The sequence below is a fragment of the Chelonia mydas genome, chromosome 11, assembly GCF_015237465.2.
Source record: "Chelonia mydas isolate rCheMyd1 chromosome 11, rCheMyd1.pri.v2, whole genome shotgun sequence".
Lineage (NCBI taxonomy): Eukaryota > Metazoa > Chordata > Testudines > Cheloniidae > Chelonia > Chelonia mydas.
The window spans coordinates 25,603,387-25,623,406 of record NC_051251.2 but is presented as its reverse complement, the minus strand read 5'-3'; the positions used below and the strand labels follow the sequence as shown (position 1 = coordinate 25,623,406).

Sequence of the window (20,020 nt, the reverse complement as noted above, 5' to 3'; positions counted from 1 at the left end):
TTAAGGGAAAGTTTTAAAAAAGATTTGACAAGGTAAGAAAACTGTTTCTGTGCTTTTTTCTTTTAAATTAAGATAGTTAAAAGCAGTATCAAAGTTGTATTAAGTCAATGTACAGTTGAAAAAACTTTTGAAATAACTGTGTTTTGTTCAGAGTTGTGAACAACCTCATTCCCTAGGTGTTTGTAACTCTGAAGTTCTACTGTATAATCTGTTGGTATTTAGAAAAAAAGGTATAATTTCCAATCCAATTGGTCATCTCTTAACACAATAAATACTGACAGGATATATCTATAGTTCACACAATAACCAAACAATTTAATAAAATTAAAGAGATGTGAAAATGTCTGACCCTCATTTATTAGAAGATTAAAAAAATGGGAGTCAAATGTGCAAATGTTTAAACTAAAAAAGACTAGAGATGAAGATAGACAATTTATGATAGATATTAAGAAACTATTCTGTAAAAGAACAGTCAAGAAAAAAAATGCTGGAATTTCTTTGCGTTCAAAACAGGGTGATTCGAGTTTCTGGGCACAAAGACAAGAGTTTTGTGGATCCACCCCCAAGCATCATGTTGAATCATGTATGTACTTTCTCACAAGCATTACATTGATATTCAGAGCCTTTTTTAGAGTGAGGGGGATCTAGGCCAGAGATAGTTTCTTTACCTTTTCTCATATTATGGACTACAAATCTAGTCAATTATAAACAATGAGTAAAAAATATTTTCAGATACTACACTACTACACTTGAATCCTCTATGCCAACATTTTGGGTTTTAAATATCACTTTTTAAAAACCAGAGAAGTGTCTGTCTCTCACTTATTGCTGTGACTAAAGCCCATACAAAAGGGAAAAATTGGACTGACTGCTCAAGGGAAAAAACGGTTACCTATCTTTCATAACTGTTGTTCTTTGAGATGTGTTACTCATGTCCATTCCATTCTAGGTGTGCGCACACTCATGAGTATAGTCAGAGATTTTTGCCTTAGCAGTATCCGTAGGGTTGGCTATGACACTCTCTTGAGTGCTGCGCTTATGCGTCAGTATGTTAGGCGCCGTCGACTCTATGCCCTCTCAGTTCCTTCTTGCCAACAACTCCAATAGAGGGGCAGGAGGGCAGGTAATTGAATAGACATGAGCAATACATCTTGAAGAACAACAGTTACAAAAGGTAGGTAATTTTTTTTTTCTTTGAGTGCTTGCTCATGTCAATTTCATTTTGGTGACTCAAGCAGTATTCAGAGGTGAGCTCGGAGTTCACGGTCGTGTGGCTTGTAGTACTGCTCTGCCAAAGCCAGCGTCATCTCAAGCTTGCCGAGTAAGTGCATAATGAGATGTGAACGTATGGACAGATGACCAGGCAGCTGCTCTTGGATTGTGCCAGGAAGGCCGCTGATCATGCTTGTGTGCTAGTAGAGTGTGCCATCAGGATTGCCGGCGGAAACACTTCCGCAAGCTCATAGCAGTGGTGGATACAGGCTGTGCTCCAGGATGAAACTTTCTCCTCAGACACTAGGCAACCTTTCATCCCATCTGCCACTACAATGAACAGCTACACTGACTTGCGAAACGGCTTTGTCCTATCGATGTAGAAGGCCAAAGCCTTCCTGACGTCCAGGGCATGCAACCTAGGTTCACCGGGGGAAGACCAAAGCCCTGAGGTAAGTGGGGAAGTGGGATACCGGGAGGAAGCACGAGCAGGAGCGCGTGAGACAGCACGGCTCCTGCCTCATACTGAGAAAGAGGGACGATCAGCGAGTTATCTCAAGTGCCAATACACAAATGCAAGAAGCCTGGGAAAACAAGCAGGGAGAACTGGAAGTCCTGGCACAGTCAAGGAATTATGATGTGACTGGAATAACAGAGACTTGGTGGGATAACTCACATGACTGGAGTACTGTCATGGATGGATATAAACTGTTCAGGAAGGACAGGCAGGGCAGAAAAGGTGGGGGAGTTGCACTGGATGTAAGGGAGTAGTATGACTGCTCAGAGCTCCGGTATGAAACTGCAGAAAAACCTGAGAGTCTCTGGATTAAGTTTAGAAGCGTGAGCAACACGGGTGATGTTGTGGTGGGAGTCTGCTATAGACCACCGGACCAGGGGGATGAGATGGACGAGGCTTTCTTTCCGGCAACTCACGGAAGTTACTAGATCACAGGCCTTGGTTCTCATGGGAGACTTCAATCACCCTGATATCTGCTGGGAGAGCAATACGGCGGTGCACAGACAATCCAGGAAGTTTTTGGAAAGGGTAGGAGACAATTTCCTGGTGCAAGTGCTGGAGGAACCAACTAGGGGCAGAGCTCTTCTTGACCTGCTGCTCACAAACCGGGAAGAATTTGTAGGGGAAGCTAAAGTGGATGGGAACCTGAGAGGCAGTGACCATGAGATGGTCGAGTTCAGGATCCTGACACAAGGAGGAAAGGAAAGCAGCAGAATACGGACCCTGGACTTCAGAAAAGCAGACTTTGACTCCCTCAGGAAACTGATGGGCAGGATCCCCTGGGAGAATAACATGAGGGGGAAAGGAGTCCAGGAGAGCTGGCTGTATGTTAAGGAATCCTTATTGAGGTTACAGGGACAAACCATCCCGATATGTAGAAAGAATAGTAAATATGGCAGGCAACCAGCTTGGCTTAACAGTGAAATCCTTGCTGATCTTGAACACAAAAAAGAAGCTTACAAGAAGTGGAAGATTGGACAATGACCAGGGAAGAGTATGAAAATATTGCTCGGGGATGTAGGAGTGAAATCAGGAAGGCCAAAGCGCACCTGGAGTTGCAGCTAGCAAGAGATGTTAAGAGTAACAAGAAGGGTTTCTTCAGGTGTGTTAGCAACAAGAAGAAAGTCAAGGAAAGTGTGGGCCCCTTACTGAATGAGGGAGGTAACCTAGTGACAGAGGATGTTGAAAAAGCACTTAGGACGGAAAAATCCCATGCACTACTACAGACTAGGGACCGAATGGCTCAGCAGCAGTTCTGCAGAAAAGGACCTAGGGGTTACAGTGGACGAGAAGCTGGATATGAGTCAACAGTGTGCCCTTGTTGCCAAGAAGGCCAATGGCATTTTGGGATGTATATGTAGGGGCATTGCCAGCAGATCGAGGGACGTGATTGTTCCCCTCTATTTGACATTGGTGAGGCCTCATCTGGAGTACTGTGTCCAATTTTGGACCCCACACTACAAGAAGGATGTGGAAAAATTGGAAAGAGTCCAGCGGAGGGCAACAAAAATGATTAGGGGACTGGAACACAGGACATATGAGGAGAGGCTGAGGGAACTGGGATTGTTTAGTCTGCGGAAGAAAAGAATGAGGGGGGATTTGATAACTGCTTTCAACTACCCAAAAGGGGGTTCCAAAGAGGATGGATCTAGACTGTTCAATGGTAGCAGACGACAGAACGAGGAGTAATGGAGGGTGGTGAAACACTGGAATGCATTACCTAGGGAGGTGGTGGAATCTCCTTCCTTAGATATTTTTAAGGTCAGGCTTAACAAAGCCCTGGCTGGGATGGTTTAGTTGGGGATTGGTCCTGCTTTGAGCAGGGGGTTGGACTAGATGACCTCCTGAGTTCCCTTCCAACCCTGATATTCTATGATTCAACCTGCATTCCTCTTATGATTTATGAGGCTTCGGGAAGAAGATAGGTAAGTATATGTCATGGTCGGTATGAAACTGGGAAGCTACCGTGGGCGGGAAAGCTGGGTGCAGCCACAGCTGGACCTTAACCTTGTAGAATACTTTATAGGGCAGTTCTGAAGTCAATGACCTGATCTCAGACACCCTGCGGGCAGATGTTTTGGCAACCAGGAACGAAACGTTCCAGGAGAGAAGGAGAGCAGGAAGCCAGAAGCTCGAAGGGAGGCCCTAATGAGCTGCAACAGCATGAGATTCAAGTCCCAGGGAGGGACAGGATCCTGGACGTGAGGGTAGAGACGCTCCAGACCTTTCAAAAACAGGGATGTCATGTCTGAGCGAAGACCGACCTGCCTGGGAACGGAGGGTGGAAGGCCAAAAGAGCAGCCAGGCGGACCCTGATCGATGACAGGGACAATCCTTAGAGTCTGAGGTGCAGAAGATAATCCAGGATCGCCTGCAGCAAGGCCCGCTCAGCCCGGATACATAGTTGCGAGGTCCAGCACCATGAACCTTTTCCACTTGGGCAGGTAAGCTGCTCTGGTAGAGGGTTTTCTGCTATCCAAAAAGACCTGTTGAACCCGGGCCGAGCATTCCAGTTCTTCCACATTCAGCCATACAGTAGCCATGCTGTCAAGTGCAACTGCCAGGTTTGGGTGAAGAAGACTGCCGTGGTTCTGGGACAGCAGGTCTGGCCAGAGAGGTAGCTGCAGCGGGGAGGCTGCCAAGAGATCCAGCAGCATGCTGAACCAGTACTGTCGAGGCCATGCAAGAGCTATTAGGATAATCTTTGCCCAGTCCTGTTTGATCCACAGAGTCCGCGTGAAGATCAATGGCACTGGTGGGAAGGCATACATCAGACCTGACCATGGGAGCAGAAAGGCGTCTGACAGGGAGCCTCTGTCCATCCCCGAGATCAAACAGAACACGTGGCATTTCCTGTTCTGATGGGACGCAAACCAGTCCACCAGGGGTCCCCCTCCTTTGAAAGATCATACTGACTGCCTTTGGATGAAGCGACCACTCATGGCGAGACGAAAAGGTCCTGCTCAGGTGATCTGCTAACACATTCCTTCTCCCAGCCATATGGCCTAACAACTGCAGGCAGGTGTGAGCAGTGGTGAGTGGATGATTCTTCACATGGGAGATCAGGTCCAACATGGCCTGAAAACGTACCTCCAGAAGGAAGGCTCAAGCTTGTATGGAGTGGAGAACCACTCCAATGAACTACATTAGTTGGACCAGCCTTAAGGTGGATTTTTTTCTCGTTTATCAACAGGCCCAGGATGCAGCAAGTGGAATGCACAGATCAAGGATTCTCTGCACTTGTTCCAGAGACCTGACCTTGCTGAGCCAATCATCAAGATATGGGAAGACCTACATCTCAGGTAAGGGGCCACTGACACCATACATTTTGTGAATACCTTTGGGGCCAACGAGAGGCCAAAGGGCAGCACCGTGAATTGAAAATGGTGTCCACCCACTATGAAACGGAGGAAACGTCTGTGACCGTGGAATATGGAAATAAGTGTCCTTCAAGTCGAGGGGGATGTACCAGTCTCCTGGATCCAGGGAGGGGATGATGGAAGCCAGGGAGACCAAGTGAAACTTCAACTTCTTGAGAGACTTGAGACATCGCAGGTCCAGAATGGGTTTGAGGCCCCCTTTTGCTTTTGGGATTAGAAAGTAGTGGGATTAGAACCCTTTTCCTTTCATGTCCCAAGGGACCTCCTCCACTGCCCCCAGGTGCAGGAGGTTCTCTACTTCCTGAACAAGAAATTGCCCACGAGAAGAGTCTCCGAAGAGGGATGGGAAAGGGGTGATCGGGGGAGGGGATGAGGGGGGCGGGAGGAGAACTGCAGGATGTAGCCCTGAGATACTATCTCTAGCACCCAGCGGTCCAAGGTGACCTGTGACTAGGCAGAACAGTAGGGACGAAGACAGCTGAGGAAACAATGAGGTGGATCCGGAGAGTTGACTGGAGCGTCGCTCTTGAGCGCACCTTCAAAATGAGTGCTTATGGCCCCCGGGATGGTTTGCCGGACTGGGTTGCATGGGTGACTGGGAGGAGGAAGGGCAGCGATGACTAAAGCTCATGTCTCTATCCCTTGTCCTTGCAGACCTGTCAAGGCTGCCAAGGCCTTGGCAGTGGCGGCCAGAACTGTTTCCTTGCCAACTGCGGCATACGCAGACCCAGTGAGCAAAGGGTGGCCCAAAGTGTCCTTTAGGCTATGCAGCCTTGCATCAGTCTGCCCCACAAAGAGACCATTCCCATCAAACAGGAAATCTTGAACTGAGTCCTGCATTTCCTGAAACAGGTCAGTGGTCTGACGCCAGGAGCTGCGCCTCATGACTACCGCCCATGCAACCACCCTCACCGCCAAGTCGGCCACATCCCATGCCATTTGGAGGGAGCACCTCACTGCTGCAGTGCCCTCCTCCACCAGGATACCAAACTCCTGGACCAAGTCCTGGGCAAGGACTTCTTGAACTTACAGAGGGAGTCCCATAAGTTGAAGCTGTATCTGCCCAACAGAGCCTGGTGGTTTGCCACCCGGAACTGAAGGCTGGCTGCTGAATAAATCTTCCAGCCTCTTTGCCTGTTCATTTTGGGGGGTCTAACTGGTGTGTCCCTGTTTGTCGTTTTCATTGACCGCAGAGATGACCAGCAAGCATGGAGGCGGGTGGCTATACAAGTACTCAAACCCCTTGGCTGGGATGAAGTATTTTCTCTCAGCCCTCTTAGAGGTGGGAGGGATGGATGATGGGGTTTGCCAGAGAGCTTTGGCTATTTTTAAGACTCCATCATCCACTGGTAGTGTAACATCAGCAGGGGTAGAAGCCCAGAGCACACTGAACACAGGCCATCTCCTTTATCTCCAGGCCCAAGTTCTTGGCCACCCGTCGAAGCAGGAACTGGTGCTCTTTAAAGTCCTCTGGCAGGCTAGCACTCAAGGCCCCTGTCACCACCTTGTCCAGGGATGATGATGATGATGATGACTGAACCACCGGGGGAGTCCCTAGGGCATCATGCTCTGTGGGGGAAAGGGGTTTTGGGGTGGGCACTCACTCCTCTACCCTGACCTTTGAGTGCACTTTGTGCATCGAGCCTGGTACCACCGGTGACATCAGCTGTTGCGCTGAGGCTTCGGAGGGGGCACTGGCATCACAGGGGGCACTGGCATACATGGCGTGCCCCATGTACTCCAGTAAAGCCACTGTGCTGGCCAATGGCCGTGTTACGAAGCTGACAACACAGAGGTCAGCCTAAGGTGCCTTGGGTGCCTAAGCATGCTGGTGATGCCTCAGCAAGGGACTGAATTCCCTCTCCATGCCGGAGCAATCCTCTTCCTGTGACCACGGTGGGGCTGTCTATGCCTACATCCGGTGACTAATCATCGCCGCTAGAGACCAGCATTTTGAATACGAGGTCCTGTACCAGAGGTGGTGGGACCAGTACCAGGACTGAACATTCCCACGGTGCAGGGGATGGGGATCTGTGCCAAGACGACAACTGGCAGGATGCAAACGGTGCCAGCGATACAGTGACCAGAACCTCCCTCAAGGCGATCCACTTAAAGAGGGCGGAGACCGCGATCACAGTTCCAGTGGTCTAGGGCGACCTGCAGAGGACCTGGGTTGTGAAGCCGGAGATCTGCAGCATGGAGACAGAGAGCATTGTCTCAGCTCTGGGGATAGGCAGCGCTCACTTGCCCTCTGGGAGGGTATAGATGGCTGGCTTGCCCTCATAGTGAGCCTTTGCCGCTTCCGGTGACCCACACGGCGCCGGTAGAGGCCTCTGCACTGGAAGAGCCTGGGAAGGCATCAGCCCCACCACAAGCCTGGGTTCCCTACCGCTCCTAGGAGCGTGGCCCCCATTGTGAGCTGGCGGCCTAAACTGGGTCCTTTGCCCGATACCCCATGGCCTTTCTTGGACTTCTTTTTGGGCACCGGCAACAGAGAGTGGTGCCAGGCAGAGCCTGGTGCCAGGGGTGCACTACACACCAAGGCCAAAGTACTAAGGGTAGAGTCTAGCCGGGAAAGCTTGGAAGCCAGACAGAGAGCAGATTCCATGAGGAGGGCCCTCAAATGGATGTTGTGCTCTTCCTGGGTCAAAAGTTTTGTCCCTCATATGCGATTCCCCCCAAGCACTTCAGGCAGCTGCTATGGGGGTCACTAACAGGCATAGGCCTGTTACAGTCAGAGCAGGGCTTAAAACCCAGAGGCTGGGGAATGCGCACCTCACTGGAACTCTAACTTCTAACTACACTACTTAACAACTACTCAAACACTAGCTACAGGAACTCCTCACTTAACGTCATCTCAGTTAACGTTGTTTTGTTGCTGATCAACTAGAGAACATGCTTGTTTAAAGTTGGGCAATGCTCCCTTATAACGTTGTTTGGCAGTCACCTGCTTTGTCCACTGCTTGCAGAAAGAGCAGCCTGTTGGAGCTAGCAGGTGGGGGCTTGGAACCAGGATGGACTGACAGCCCGCCTAAGTTCCCTGTGCGGCAGCTGCCCAGCAGACTATCAATTGCTGGGCAGTTCAGCTGTCCCTCCCCCCACTGCCATGTGCTGCTCCTGCCCTCTGCCTTGGAGATGCTCCCGGGAGCCTCCTGCTTGCTGTGTGGTGGGAGGGGAGGAGGAGAGGTACTAAGGTCACGGTGTTCCCCTCCTCCCACCCCCCACTCCTTTACCCCATCTCCACAGAGCGGGGGTGGGTGGATGATGACACGACAGAGCTCAGGAAGGAAGGAGCTTGCTGACAGCACTGCTGTCTCAACTTGCTGATCTACTTAGAAAGGCAATGCACTTAAGAGTGGGGTCAGCATACTTAAAGGAGCAATGTGTCCCGTCCCCCCCACATACAGGGAGTGTTGGTCTCTCTGCCATGCTGTCACCCCTCCCTCCATTTTGTGCTGCCTTGTAGAGTGTGAAGCTACATTAACAACAGTGCATTAACCCTTGAGGGCTCAGTTGAGCGCTAGTTCATCATTTAGCAGTAAGGCATTCCCTCGGAAATATCCCACCATCTGACTCCACCAGCGAAAAAAATTTCCCTGGAACCTAAGCCCCTCCCCCCCCTTACATTAATTCTTATGGGGAAACTGGATTTGCTTAACACTGTTTTGCTTGAAGTAGCATTTTTCAGGAACATAACTACAACGTAAAGCAAGGAGTTACTGTACTATAAACAAACTAAAACAAGACCCTAAGGCTCGAAATAAGTAACGATGAAACCACTAGCCGTTGCGAGGCAAGGAAAAGGCATTCTGACTAACCATCATGGGACTGAGAGGGCATAGGGCCAGCGGCGCTTAATATACCGACGCATGAGCACGGCACTCGAGAGGGTGCCACAGCCAACCCTATGGATACCGCTATGGCAAAAATCTCTGACGTCCATGCATATGGGCGCGTGCACACCTAGAATGGAACAGACATGAGCAATCACTCGAAGAAGAACTTAATTGCTAACAAACCAAATGCTGACAAATGTACAAAAACTGGGGGAAAAAACAGATTTCTTTCTCCTGTTCTTCAATGAGAGTAATCTTGGTTATTAAGAGATAACAGTAGTTAAAAAAAATTCAGACAATTAAATAGATCATATCCTTCTAGAAAGGGAAATGTTTATCTGTTGGTTTAGTTTGACATAACATGCATAAATAAATTTAACAGATAGGTATCAAAAATGTGAGGTAGCTGTCTTGTTTAAAGCTTTACAGTAACCAAAGCAAAAATTAGAATCAAAAGCTACATTTAACCTGATGGATGTATTTATGAGGATTAAGGTGTGATAGCTCTCAAACTAGAAATACTGACTATGACAGCATAAATCAATTTTCACATTTACATTATGTAGAATCTTTATATATTGAATAATTATTTTTACAAGACTGATACAGGAAATAACCTTCCTAAATTTACATAGTTCATAGCAAAACACTCGATTTCCCCTTAGCTGTTTATGCTATTACACAACTGCTTTAATTTTACAAGTCCCAATATTAAAAATGTCTGAAAATATTTTTATTCTAGTACAAGAAATTTAAGTTACATCACAAAAGCTAGATGGGACAGTAGCAATAATAATGCTCTTATTTTGTTATACATACACTTTGATATTTCTTATTGTAGGGAGCTTTCCATACTGAAAACCATTAAAATTTGTGATAAAAATTTCATGTATGAGACTCAATTCAATTGATGGACATTAGTTAAAAAAAACTTTTGAAGACCTACTTCATTAGAAAGGCCCACAATCATAGAGTGAAACACTGAGAAAATTATATTTTTGTGTTATTTTAGTAAACATCTTCCTCTGGCAAGGATCAATGCCAGTGACTTTTCCAGCTTCTCTACTAGGACAAAACCTGTTTTGGTTTGGTTTTTTGGACGGGGAAGAGGGTGAGAGGAGAATAATGATCTCTGAAGTTACAAAAACAGGGGAGGACTTGGTGGGTAAGTGAAACTACTTTCAATTCTTTTTTAAAATTCGCTGGAATTCCAAATTACAATTACACAGCCTTCCTTTCTTTAAGCTTGTTCATAGGCTACAGGATTTTAATAAAATTACAATGAAACTAAATAGATAAAAACAACATTATTTGTTGTCAAAACTGACCATACCTTTTCATGAAATGCTGTAATTAACCATAGATCTACATCAATGCTGGTGCCTCGTTTCTCTGCACCAATGAATTGTAAGATATTTTCATGCTTCATTCCAGGCAAGCTGTAAATTTCATACTCATTTTGCCATGACTGTTTGTCCTTAATCAAGCACAGATATTAAGTTAGTACACTTACTATATTCTGATGGGAAAAAAAAAAACCCTCTCTTCTACAAGTCACAAGTTAGCTGCTGTAATTCATTGTGAAAAGTGAACTGACCTTCTATAACAGATTAAAATCTGTTCTGACCTGGTATAAATTTGAATCAATGGAAAGAAAGGCACATTCCAAAATATTAATATTGACGGACTGGATTGATTATTTTAAAAATGCATACAAGTACAGGATAAATCTTAATGTACCTATATAAGTTACAAGGAAACTGTATTTGGTAGTTTCCCATGGAAATCTGTTTATTGCAACAGTACTGTGCAGGTTGGCACCAACGTGAATCTCCATAGATACCACACACTGGAATAGCAGAGAAGCTAGAGGTCAGGTCTGGGGCACTGTTAGCTGAGTGAAGTGTTTGCATATTGCCCACCAGATATAATGTTTGGCTCTTGATAATGCTAGCAATATTAACTACACTGATGCTGAAGATCATTGCTCAAAAATTATGCTCAATAGAAGTTTTAATAAGATTATCATACAATTTTAAAGAGTGGGAACAGCTTTTTCTTCATTAAATTGAGTTAAGTAGCGTTCCAGGTGTAATGGATTTTATTTTGGTGTGAGAAATTCCTACTAGAGAAAGATTATATCTATAGATGTGTTTATCAGCAAGTCAATATGGATCTACCCATTAGAAAATATAAGTACAACTCACCCCTCCTTAACTGGTTAAGTGTATTTTTAAGTACTGTAACACTCAGATTAACAAAAAGAAAAGGAGTACTTGTGGCACCTTAGAGACTAACAAATTTATTTGAGCATAAGCTTTTGTGAGCTACAGCTTTATAATACTTTATAATACTTCCAGTGAGACTGCACTTCTAACAATTTAACAACAGCTCAACATTTCCAGTACTGCAGTATACTTCACTTAATGGAGACATGCTTAACTGGAACAGCCACTTTACTGGGATCTCTTTCAGGATACCTATTTCTTCTAACAATTGCCATTCATTATGACCACCACAAAATTTAGACAGAATTAGCAAAAAATCTCCTTAGTCGGGACACATTTTTTCAGTACCTAACAGCAAAATACTACTTAAACCAGTAGGAGGATGGACAGCAGGTGCAATGGGACTAGTAAAGTGCTTAAAATTACTCACATGCTTAAGAGTTTGCAGGACCAGAACCTCTCTTTTGAATTTCTTAACTTTTAACTCCATTTCCCCAATGTTGAATTAGAGCACGTATTTTGCATTTAATTGTAACTTATTTTTAGTTTAATTAAAAGATATGCCATCATCTGCTTTGTTCACTTTTGAGCTGCAAACATTTCCTTTATTTGAGAACTTAATTTTTTTTTTTTTACAGTTACTGACGTTTGGGGAGATGACAACTTCCTATTGTATACAGAAAAGTCTGCTTTGTATATTGAGATTTTAAATTACCATAGGACAATAAGAACGTTTACATACCTGAATTGGGAATATTTTGACAGCAACATACTCATTTAGCAACTGAGCTTTCCATACACAACCAAATCTTCCCCTAGCTTTGATCTCTAACAACTGCAGAGGCTTCAGACCCATCAAGGGTGAAGGTGGTGGTGGGCCAGGGTCCTGAAAACAGATAGAAGTGTATAATTGAAATCTAGATATTCTGTGTGAGATCTAGGATGACAGTATTAGGAACATAAAGACAATTATATTGAAAAACATTTGGTGTCAAATTCTGCCAAAAACAAAACAATCTTTAACCCTTCTTTACAGGAAGGAAACAGGACTCCATCAGACACACTGAGAATTAAGACACAAATAGAAACCTAACATATTTCTAATATTTAGTCTTCTGAGATATGAAGGCAGAAAGGCACTAAAGAGACTGAAAATCAAGCTTTAATTATGATAGAATTCCAAGTATTTTTACAATAGCAGAGCAGAGAACAGTGTGTGTGTGTGTGTGTGTGTGTGTAAAATGCAAACTAGACCAAATGTATTTCTGTCACTAACTAGAAGATGACTGAAGATTCAACTTGCCTGCTCACTTTGTTGTACTCTACATAGCCATAAAGACGACCTAGGTTCGACTACCATTCCATTTCTCTTTCTCATGAAGTTAGCAAACAGTGTTGCAGAATGTTTAACGTTTAGAGAAGAGGCAGTGTCTCATGTCACACTCAACAGTATTTTCTCCAACTGAAGGAGTAGTGCTGGTGAGCTCCAAAGGGAAACGAAACCAATCTTTTTCAAACACAAAAGAAGTTGAGAGGACTACAGGAAGGCAATGGGACAAGTGTCTGAGGGTGTCTATGCAACCAGCAGATTACTCTGGGCAGCTTCCCTTTCTGGGAAATATTATTATAGTCACTGTAAATAATAAAAGCCCTTACATATTTTATTATATACATATATATTCTTCATTCTACATGCACCTTCCTCAATTGAAATGGCACATTTTCAATGTTTTTGGTAATGGCAAGCACTTTGGGCGTTTTTATTTTTCTTCCCAATATACTGTGTTTATGTAAGCCATTACCTTACTCTGAAGAAAATGTCAGGCCTACTTGTGATATGCTTGTGCAAACAGAATTTTCCACTCACTGATCTAACAGAAAATTTAACTTCAGGCAGAGGCCAATTTTCTGGAGTCAAATGTTGAGAATTATTCTTGACTTTACACATACACCATTCACTTGTAAAGTTTGTGTCTGATACTACAGATCATTAATTCTAGTCCCCCTCTACTGATCATATAGATAAGATTCAGACTGATGTAGAAAAGGAGTTTTGGTCTATTTTTAAATCTTTTTAATGCACACATTTTTACTTCCCTAATGGACATTACTGCACTGTTTATGGGGGAGGGGGAAAAGCAAGATAGGAAAGTGATTTGCTACTTTTACATAACAAGTGGTCTCCCTCACCTCCATATTTGGACACTACAATGAAGGGTGGTATAGCATACCCTTAGACACGCGTTACAACTACAATTGTTCAGAAAATATGAGTCTTTAAATCTGCTTCACTATTGTGAGAACAAACAAAATACAAATGTTTTTGCCCTCATTTTAATTAGAAGAAAATTATAGATGAACAGATTTCAGTTAGCTAAAGTTGTTGTTCACATAATGCCAATTTAATACTTCACCAGGTCCTAGTTTAAACGTGCTAAAAGAATAACATTTCTTCCCAGTAAGTAACTAACACCAGATGATTACTAAGGAAAATGATACTTTTCAAGGAATGAATGTAATTAATGAATGTCAATTAATTGCAGTTAACGCAAGCGATTAACACAAAACAAATTAACTAGATTAAAACAATATTCGCAATTAATCACAGTTTGAATCACACTTTTAAACAAAGAGAATACCAATTTAAATTTATTATAAACATTTTTGGATGTTTTTCTACATTTTCAAATATATCCATTTCAATTACAGAGATACAAACTGTACATGCTCACTTTAAATTTTTGATTATCTTTTTTACAGTGCAAATATCTGTGAACAAAAGAAATAGTATTTTTCAACAGATCTCATACAAGTACTGTCGAATCTCTATTGTCAAACTGCAACTTACAAATATTTTTTTTTTTAACATAACTGCACTCAAAAACAATATAAAACTTTACAGTCTTCAAGTCCACTCAGTCCTAATTCTAGTTCAGCTAATCGCTAAGACAAACACATCTGTTTACATTTGCAGGAGATAACGCTGCCTAGTACTTGTCTGAGGTGAACTGAAAAATACTATTTCTTTTATCTCTTTTACAGTGCAGATATTTGTAATAAAAATATAAAGTGAGCACTGTACACTTGGTATTCTATGTTGTAAATGAAATCAATATATTGAAAATGTAGAAAAACATCCAAAAATATCTATAATAAATTTAAATTGGTATTATTGTTTAACAGTGTGATTAAAAGTGCAATTAATTGTGAGTATTTTTTTAATTTTGCGATTAATCACGATTTTTTTTAACCATTTGAGCGCCCTAATAAAGATTAAGGGTAAAATTTTCACACACCCCTATTTTCACACATTTTAAATAGCACTTAAATCATGTAAATGTTACCCTTCATGTAAGAATCTGAACCTTTAAAGAAACATGGGAGTGAGTGATGCTTAAAAACAAAACTAAGTTAAAATACTTTAAAAATGCTTATTAGAAAAATAAAGCTGTTAAAATACAAAACCAGAGCACCAAGATTAAACATTATAATTTTGTGTGAGACATTCAAAATGAAATAATTATGTCTCACTGATAATTCACTAACACAATGAAGTATAATTTCACTCCTATAATGGCTTTCATACAATTTCAAATTCCTTTACAAAACACCTTTGAAGAAGTTATCCCAATTTTGCTGATGTAGAAATTAAGTCAGAGGGGTTAAGGCCATTGTGTTCCAAAATGGATGCCTGAAATTATTTGTAAATCCAAATCTTTGTACCAATTTAGTAGGCTTATCACAAGTGTTCAGAGCACCCAGTAGTTCCCATGGATGCCTAAATATGGATTTACACATTTAACTTTAGGCACCCATTTTTGAAGTCTTGGCCCTAATGAGTTGCCCAAATTAAAGAAGCAGCTCTGTGACAAAGTGAGCAATAGCACACAGATCTAGCTTTCTTCGTTTAGACATTAGAACAACGTTCCTCTCCCAAATCTAGAATATTTAACTTTCTGAATTCACTCTGTACCATATAGCAAGTGAATGTTCAAAACTTCTCATTTACTAATAGTGATTAAAAAAATTCCACTGCAATACTTGACTTCCTAACCACTAAATACTACATACTTCTTAAAAACTTCAGAAAGTACACAGACAGGAGAATGTATTCTCCACACTGTTGGTGATATTTATATCATCACAGTATACAGAGAATATTTCTTCCACAACAAAAACTAAAACTTCTAATTAAATGTTTTCTTGTTTTCACAGTGAAACACACACAATTCTTCTATAGGGCAGAAACTGGACTTACTGTGCCATGACATTCTGTAATTAAAAAAAAAAAATTCTGAAAAAAAAAATTCAGTTTCCTACATAAAATTCTGAAAAAAAGTGGTAGTTTTCTATTAAAATGTTTTGTTTTGACTTGACAAAACTGAAAAGTTTTATTGCAATTTAGAATTTTATTTGGGTATTAAAAAAACAAAATTTGAAAAATAATTTTCAACAAAAAAAAATCCAAACTTTCCTTTCTGAAAAGTTCAAAATGGAACACTGTTTCATTTTTCCTGAAGCAAAATTTCATCAAAATCTACATATTTCCATGAAGTGTTTCACTTTTTGAAAAAAATCAATTTCTTCCAAATAGACAAATGTTCCATTCGAAGAGTCCCAACTAATTCTAGTTTATGCAAACCATTTAGGTGCCACAGGCATAATTATTTCTAAATAATCTTTTGAAAAGATCTTTGTAGCCTTAAGGGCTCTAAATTTTCTGAAAAGCCTAACTGACTGGCTAACCTAGTCAGAAGAAGACAAATATTGATGAACTGACTAGGAGGCAGAAAGCTCATAAATTTAAGCTCCACTTTTCCCATAAGTCGTAAAGCTAATTTGCGTTAAATACTGCACCAGACTATGGTTGCGAACCTAGGGAGCAGCAACACCAGAGAAGCAAACAGACAGAGGCTTGGTGGGACAACATCCCTGGTTGGAGTACCAGTACTGAAGGATATAGCTTGTTCTGGAAGCATAGGTATGGGAAAAAAGGAGGACGCATTGTGCTGTACGTCAAGAATGTTTACACTTGTGACAAGGTCCAAGAGGAATTGAGCAGCAGACCTACTGAGAGTCACTGGGTGAGAATAAAAAGGAAAAAGAATAGTAGTGATCTTATGGTGGTGGTCTATTACAGACCACCAAATCAAGAAGAGGAAGTAGATGAGGCATTCTACAACCAGGTAACAAGATTAGCTAACACACATGAGCTAGTATTAACGGGGGATTTTAACTTCCCTGATATCTGCTGGAAGACTTCCAGCAAAACACAATATGTCCTGCAAGTTCTTAGCATGTATAGGGGACAATTCTCTGAATCAGAAGAAACAAGTACAGGGTCATCCATTTTGGATCTGGTACTGACCAACAGGAATGACTTATTTGCAAAAATGAAGGTGGTCATAACTTTAAGAACAGTAGGACAATGGAACAGACCGTCTAGGGAGGTAGCAGATGCTCCTTCACTGGAGGTTTTCAAAAGGAGGCTGGATAGCCATCTGTCTTGGATGGCTTAAACACAACAAATCCTGCATCTTGGCAAAGGTGCAATAAAGATTAGTAAATATCTGTAAATGCTGAAAAACCATTACATACATGGCAAATAGCAATGAGTTTCCTATTTTAGTTTCTTCTGAACCTGAAGAGTTTCATTTGAAGCTGAACAGTGGTGTAGTGGAAGGAAATCTCTACCAACTTTTTACAAATTTAAAATTTGCAGGAAAGCAATTTAAAACAGCAAAAAGCAATGTGCTATTTTCTCTAAACCATGTTTCCAATGGGCTTGTACTATGAATTAGCAAGACCACTTATAAGAGAGTGAAGGTCATATCTACAACAATTTAGAACTTAACTCTCTTATGACTGCCAACAAGGAACAGCCAATTGTCAATGAAGTTTTATGTGCAGACACTTTAAAGTGATTCATTTCTTTCATATAAGCCTCTGAAATCTCAAATGCCGAATTCAAACCAGTAACCTAAAAAGTGAAAGGCGGTGTATTCCATTATCAATCTCCACAGACATTCAACTCTATTGCACAAGAAATTCTAGTAATTTTGAGAGTAAGTTTACATTTTGACCCAGCATGCTTACTGAGCACTGCTATAAAATACTGTAAAGAACTTAATTTATATCAAAGCAACAAGAAATAGAACATATTACATGACCACAAAGTTCCACAAAACACAAAAACACATCAGTACAGCTTACCTCAATCATTATATGAAAGGCATGCTTGTAAAACAAACAAACAAACAAAAACAGGCAAAGGAAGTTACTAATTATATCAAGAACAAGGTGAAAAGCATTTTGTAAGAAAAGCGACACAGAAGATTAGTTTGTATAAAACAATAATTTGTTACAAAGAATATCTAAGGGGATATCAATTTTTGCTTGGATAATTAACTGATTTAGAATAATAAATCAGTCACTGATAATGTCATGTTAGTAAAGTAAATAGGTATAAGCATAATTGTAGTACGGGATGCTCGTAGAAATGACCTTATGATTAAACACAGAATTGCTCTTTTAAAGTATATGAAGGATCAGTTTTACAAAAAATGATTTTTCTAAAGATATTTTATAAAACAGTAATGAAATAGAAAACTTACAGCACAAACATGGGACATATAGTCCACCATCTACTTTTTTCATATGCTACTTGGATTTCACAACTGTTACTCATCTGTTCAGCTGCTCATTATTCCACATATTTACACAGCATTATGTTAATTAGTCTATTTGCCACTACTCAATTTGAAAGATTTATGCTACTAGAAAAACATTCACATTCCTGCTAAAACTTATTTTCCACTGTGGTCACAAGAGTACAGCAGATGGCAGTGTTGCATTTTCTAAAATTAAGAAGCTATATTGTAACTAAAAACCATGTGTATGAAATGAAACAACCTTTCTTTAATAGCACATTATATGGTAGATCTATATTACTAATTTAGAAGATTTGGACATGTACTTCTGGGGGTACAATTTAAATAACAGATCCTAGAAATGCAGTATTTGACAGATGTAAGACATTTGAAAATACTTAAGGGTTCTTTCAATAAGTCCAAATAGTTATTTATGGATTTTTCACTGAAAAGCTTTGTAAAAAAGGAGGAACAGAGAACTCAATTACTGGAATTTAGAAAATGATTTAAATTAATGTTGATTGTTTAGCCAGGTTAACCCCCCAACACGCACACCTTCTTAATCCAAATGGCATGCCACCTGCAGTTTACTACTACACTCATTAAGCATTAATTTTGAGACTTTGTTAACTTACATGATTGGTTGGTTGGTTTTTAATTGCCCTGAATGACTGGGTCCTTAATTAGTCCTTTTATCTGGACATCAGCATCATCAATCATGTCATCAGATAAGCAAGTGCCATTGCACAAAATTCAGACACTTCGGGTACTCATTTTTAATGGCAACTATCCCTATCCACCACCCTTTGTCTGTCTTTATCTTCTGAGATTACACACGTTGCAGGGCCAAGGACCAGGTCTTCCACTGTGCTTGGAAACTGCCTAGCACACGCTGAGCAGTATCTTTATAAACAAGCTAGATGAAGTATTTCTTGAAGGCTAGATTAGCCGGAGTCAGACTTATGAATCCTACAGTAGGGCTTATTGCTACTGAAAGGATGACCAAGCCCCAACTGATTTCCCGATGATCCCTTTGCTAAGAAAAAAAAGAAAAATGGGCAGTCTCCTTTCTTGCCCCCGAAGTCCTGAAGCAAAGCCTGGCACCCACCTGACACAGAATCCCAGAAATATAGATGGAAAGGACTTTGAAATGTCATCTAGGCCTGCCCCCTTCACTGAGGGAGGACCATCCAGGACAGGTGTTTATAGCCTCTTCTTAAAAACCTCCAATGACAGGGACACCATAACCTGTCTTGGAAGCCTGTTTCAGAACTTTATCCTTACAGTTGGAAAATTTTCCCAAATATCTTAACCTAAATCTCCCTCGCTGCAGAATAAGCCGATGACTTCTTGTTCTAGTTTCAGTGGACATGGAGAACAACTGATCATTGTCCTTTTACACAGCTGAAAACTTATGGGGCGCCCCACTCACTCTTTTCTCAAGACTAACATGCCCAGTTTTTATAAAAACAAACTTTCCTCGTAGCTGAGATTTTGACATGGTTTATCCTTATTGATGCTTTCCTCTGGGCTCCCGCCAATTTGTCCACATATTTCTTGAAGTGTGGCACCCAGAAAGGGACACAGTAGTCCAGCTGAGGGCCACTGTTAAGTAGAGCAGAACAGCACAATTACCTTCCATGTTGTACATACAAGACTCCCGTTAATACACCCCAGAATGACCACCTTTTTCACAACTGCATCATACTATTGGCTCATATTCAGTTTGTGATCCATTATAACCCTCAGACTGTTTACTGCAGAACTATACCTAGCCAGTTAATCCCAATTTTGTATTTGGCATATTTTTATAAAACACATCAGGAATTATGCAGAAACTTCTTCTGATGCGACATGATACTGGAATTTGTAAAATGTTAGACCCTCCCTAATGAACTCATATTAAAACCACAAACTCAACACTAAGGGTATGTCTACACTGGCAGAGTTACACTGCCACTCAGAGAGCGCTGAAGTGAAACTGCTGTTGTGTGTTCACACTGTCAGCTGCCTGGGCAATAGTGTGTTTACACTTGCAGCGGTATTCGGAGCAGTGCACTCTAGGAAGCTATCCCATGGAGCATCTCTTCTTCGTCTGCCACTAAGAGTTGTAGCAAGGCAGAGGAGGTCAGGGAGCATCCCTGGTCCTATCACAATTCCCCGTGATACACTGCTTCGCATCCCAGCATTCCCTGTG

The 20,020-nt window shown here is 41.6% G+C and overlaps 1 protein-coding gene and 2 long non-coding RNA genes across 5 annotated transcripts in view; 1 reads left to right on the top strand and 2 right to left on the bottom strand.

Moving 5' to 3' along the window:
* ACVR2A (activin A receptor type 2A) overlaps window positions 1-20,020 on the bottom strand; it is a 112,550-nt gene that overhangs the window by 21,860 nt on the left and 70,670 nt on the right. For 2 of the 3 annotated variants that reach the window (XM_037912318.2, XM_037912319.2), the window contains 3 exons: window positions 17,387-17,410; window positions 11,916-12,059; window positions 10,279-10,422 (listed from right to left, as the gene is read on the bottom strand). In XM_037912318.2, coding sequence (XP_037768246.1) covers window positions 10,279-10,422; window positions 11,916-12,059; window positions 17,387-17,410 — 312 coding nt within the window. The remainder of the gene's footprint in view (window positions 1-10,278; window positions 10,423-11,915; window positions 12,060-17,386; window positions 17,411-20,020) is intronic. The other variant, XM_007061789.4, reaches the window with a different exon arrangement.
* Window positions 632-8,017, bottom strand: LOC122462368. Its single transcript, XR_006284875.1, has 2 exons — window positions 3,612-8,017; window positions 632-1,631 (listed from the first exon to the last, which is right to left on the bottom strand). It is a non-coding gene; the product is annotated as an uncharacterized LOC122462368 (long non-coding RNA).
* Window positions 9,789-12,472, top strand: LOC122462369. The gene is made up of 2 exons (XR_006284876.1): window positions 9,789-10,110; window positions 11,812-12,472. It is a non-coding gene; the product is annotated as an uncharacterized LOC122462369 (long non-coding RNA).